The sequence below is a fragment of the Muntiacus reevesi genome, chromosome 19 (genome assembly GCF_963930625.1).
Source record: "Muntiacus reevesi chromosome 19, mMunRee1.1, whole genome shotgun sequence".
Classification (NCBI taxonomy): domain Eukaryota; kingdom Metazoa; phylum Chordata; class Mammalia; order Artiodactyla; family Cervidae; genus Muntiacus; species Muntiacus reevesi.
This window is the reverse complement of record NC_089267.1, coordinates 21,790,951-21,794,130: the sequence shown is the minus strand read 5'-3', so window position 1 is coordinate 21,794,130 and position 3,180 is coordinate 21,790,951. Positions and strand designations below refer to the sequence as shown.

The 3,180-nt window shown below is 39.0% G+C and overlaps 1 protein-coding gene across 11 annotated transcripts in view; it reads right to left on the bottom strand.

The window, feature by feature from the left end:
- DOP1A (DOP1 leucine zipper like protein A) overlaps window positions 1-3,180 on the bottom strand; it is a 132,715-nt gene that overhangs the window by 3,393 nt on the left and 126,142 nt on the right. For 7 of the 11 annotated variants that reach the window (XM_065911713.1, XM_065911712.1, XM_065911714.1 and 4 more), the window contains exons 36-37: window positions 2,533-2,662; window positions 1,729-1,788 (exon numbers count right to left, since the gene is read on the bottom strand). In XM_065911713.1, coding sequence (XP_065767785.1) covers window positions 1,729-1,788; window positions 2,533-2,662 — 190 coding nt within the window. Of the gene's footprint in view, window positions 1-1,728; window positions 1,789-2,532; window positions 2,663-3,180 lie in introns of those variants that run through there. The other 4 variants (XM_065911720.1, XM_065911721.1, XM_065911722.1 and 1 more) reach the window with 1 other exon arrangement.

Sequence of the window (3,180 nt, the reverse complement as noted above, 5' to 3'; positions counted from 1 at the left end):
CTGCAGAAGACAGAGGGGCAGCTGTTACCAACAGAAGGCCTCAGTCTGGGAGAAAGCTTAGACAGTTAAGAAATGAATACAAATGATGCCATTAAGTCTCCATTCCAGACTTGCTAAAACACCTGCTTCTGACTGAGGCCTTCTGGTGCCAATTATTAATTGTACACTGAGTAAGATTTTCCATCTAGAATGCACGAGTAAGCTTAGCTAATAGCAGAACTGGTTTTGGATATGGACAAATACTAAAGTTCATCTTGTGCTTTGCATATACTCAAAAAGCTCCCAGATTTCTGGACTCCCACTAATGTATCTGAGGACTAGGTCATAAAATGACCACAGAAGAAGGGACAGGCGGTCTCATACATGTCACTGTTAGCACATCAACCAATTACATTGTGGCCACAAGGCTTAGACCTGCCACAAGACAGTAACAAAGTCCAAGAATAAATTACTGCCACACAGGGAGAGGAAAGGCACTCTGAGGAGAGACCCTGGCATGTGCTTCTGGGGTTGTTGTAAACCACACGGGGAAGGGAAGCTGGACCTGGAGGCAGAGTTACTCCAGGGTTAGTATCCTGCTCTGCCATGTCCTTACCGTGGGCAAGGTACAGCCTATAAAATGGGGCAGCAGAGAAGTCAAATAAGAATGAATGTGAAGACTGTCCACTGAGTGAGTGGACAAACAGTAATTTACATACTTAAGCAGCTAATTTGAGAAGCCAACTAAATTACAGAAATACAGTTGTAAATGTTAGTCTTATCTAGAGAATGTTCTGAGAGATCTGAAGATGTCTGAACTGGGGCAGAATCATAGATAGGAAAACATACTGAGTAAAGATAATGAAAACAACTAGATAGAAAAAAAATATCAAGTGGGACTTAGGAAGCAGAACTATAGTCTGTCATATTTGTTAACAAATGGGGTTTGCCTTCTAAGATGTTGCTGAGAAACTTTCATCGTTTACTTAGTATTTTAATATCACTAGCTTCCTAGTAGAGAAGCAGATGCAATCCAGCTTATTTTCTTGTGTGCTTACAGTTTGCTATTTTAAAATAAAATCCTGTTTGAATCTACTTTCCTTTTTCAGAAGTCTCTAGGAACAAGTAAGAAAAGATCATTTTGTTCTTTATCTATGGCCAAATTAAAAAAAAAGAAACAGCTATCTGTTTATTTCTTAGTACGAAATCACTTTCTTTTCCTCTCACCTAGTAATGCTGGCTTTAATGACAGTCCTGAGACTGGCAACTACACCACTTTTAGTGCCCTAAGTCCAAGTGTGATTCAGTAGTTATTTAAGGGTCTGCAGAGATGAACTGAGTCTGAAGGGAAACAAGTAATATGCTTGAACCATCTACACAGCTGATTTCCAAATGGAAGGAACTATGGTATAAGCTTTTGATTATATTCCTGTCAAGAGGTACTTTTAATAGAAGGACTTTTTTTTTTTTTACTAAAAAGCTCTTGACCAAGAAGAGTGCATTTGTTTTAGTGTTTCTTTCTTCTTAATCAGAACTAAATCATTTCCTCAGTAATAAATAAAATCTAAAAAGTCAAACGTTTCCATGTGAACGACTTCTGCTTTCACTTCAACAGTCTACACTGGAAAGACTTCCTTCCTGTTTTACCTCTCTCATACTGAAATCCAGACCTGGGTTTGTGTCTCAAGATTTGGTCCAGATGTGGCAACTTTTGCTGCCATATCATAAGCATCAAAAAGCCACCCTCACCTGATGACTGGACATCTCCAATCCCTCCAAAATCACTGTCTTAAAGTCCTCCTCCTTGTCCTGTGGAAGGAAAGATTAGAACTCATAGCCTTTGCTCCAGTGAAAAGTGGACTTGGCCATGAAGACCTTGTTTTAAGGTGTTTTGGATGAGAAAATACTTTCCAATAGATCTTTTTTTTTATTTTGTGGGAGGAGTTCTGTAAAAACTCATGAGATGCAGGGATGACAATGTACCTATAACCACATAGCTTCTGGAATTGTCATGATTATTTTTTCAGACACTGCAATATCAAAATGAAGGTACCCAAGTGTGCTCCTAAACTCTGGATTCAACTTTCACCTTCATCTCTGTTCTGTTACTTATTAGTCCCTAAAGAAACAACTTGATTTTAAATCAAGTTCTGCATGTCCTTCGAATATAACCTCCTTTGAAATCACTGTCCCCCATTCCATCTCTGTAGTCTGTGGAATGCGGTTTAAGAGCTGCTGCCTATATAGGGGACCCCAGAAGACTGGAAAATTTCTGAGCACTCAAAGCACGTATTGCAAACTAGTACTCAAGATAAAAACCCAGATTGTCCCCAAATTGTACAATTTAGTTTTGAAATTTTCTGAAGGCAAAGAAAAGACAAAAGATTTGTAACAAAGGCCTACTGATGAGAGTGAGAAACTCACTAATTTCTTGGGTAAAGATCTGTAATTTATTAGCCTGATGCATAGTGGAAGTTTTCCATAAGATATGCTGTATCTTACAAATGTTACCTGCTTATACTTAACAAAAATAAATCAAAAAGAATGCAATACCTTTGCCCTTTTCCGAAGAAGTTTTGCTAGTCGTACCACGTAAGGTTTAAATTCTCGTTGATGTATGCCCTGCCGTCTGACTTCCAAACCAGAATCATCTGAGGCTTCTGGAATGAAGGCCCATCGGTACCTATGTATAGAAGAATAGTATCAGTCAATAGGATGCACACTGTGCCTCTAAGGCAAGGCCAGTAAATACAGTAGACACATCACGACTCCACCACTTACACGGACTCCTGTCCCAGCTGTGCCGCCTGCGGCCTGTGACCTTGAGCTTGTTTCTTAACCTGAGCCTTCCTCAGTAAGTAAAGACACTGTCAGCTACCCCACAGAGTTGACGTGAGTAAATGAACATTTGTAATGAACACATGAAAACTGGAAAGTACTCAACACCGTTTTTTCCATGAACACAGCCAAGTAACATGTTTCGTTACTAGGTAAAAATCTCTAACACATACTTGGCCAGATGTTTCCTACCTACATAGTAAGGTGGGCAAAGGACTGAAAGGATTTAAGATCTAAGCAGGACTTCTGAGTACACTTCCATTGCATTTTTATTTGTGTTTAAAATTTCATCTTTAATAAGTAAAATTAGTTACCTATGAAAAAAATTCAAACAGTACAAAAGGGTGTACCAAAGAAAGGTAG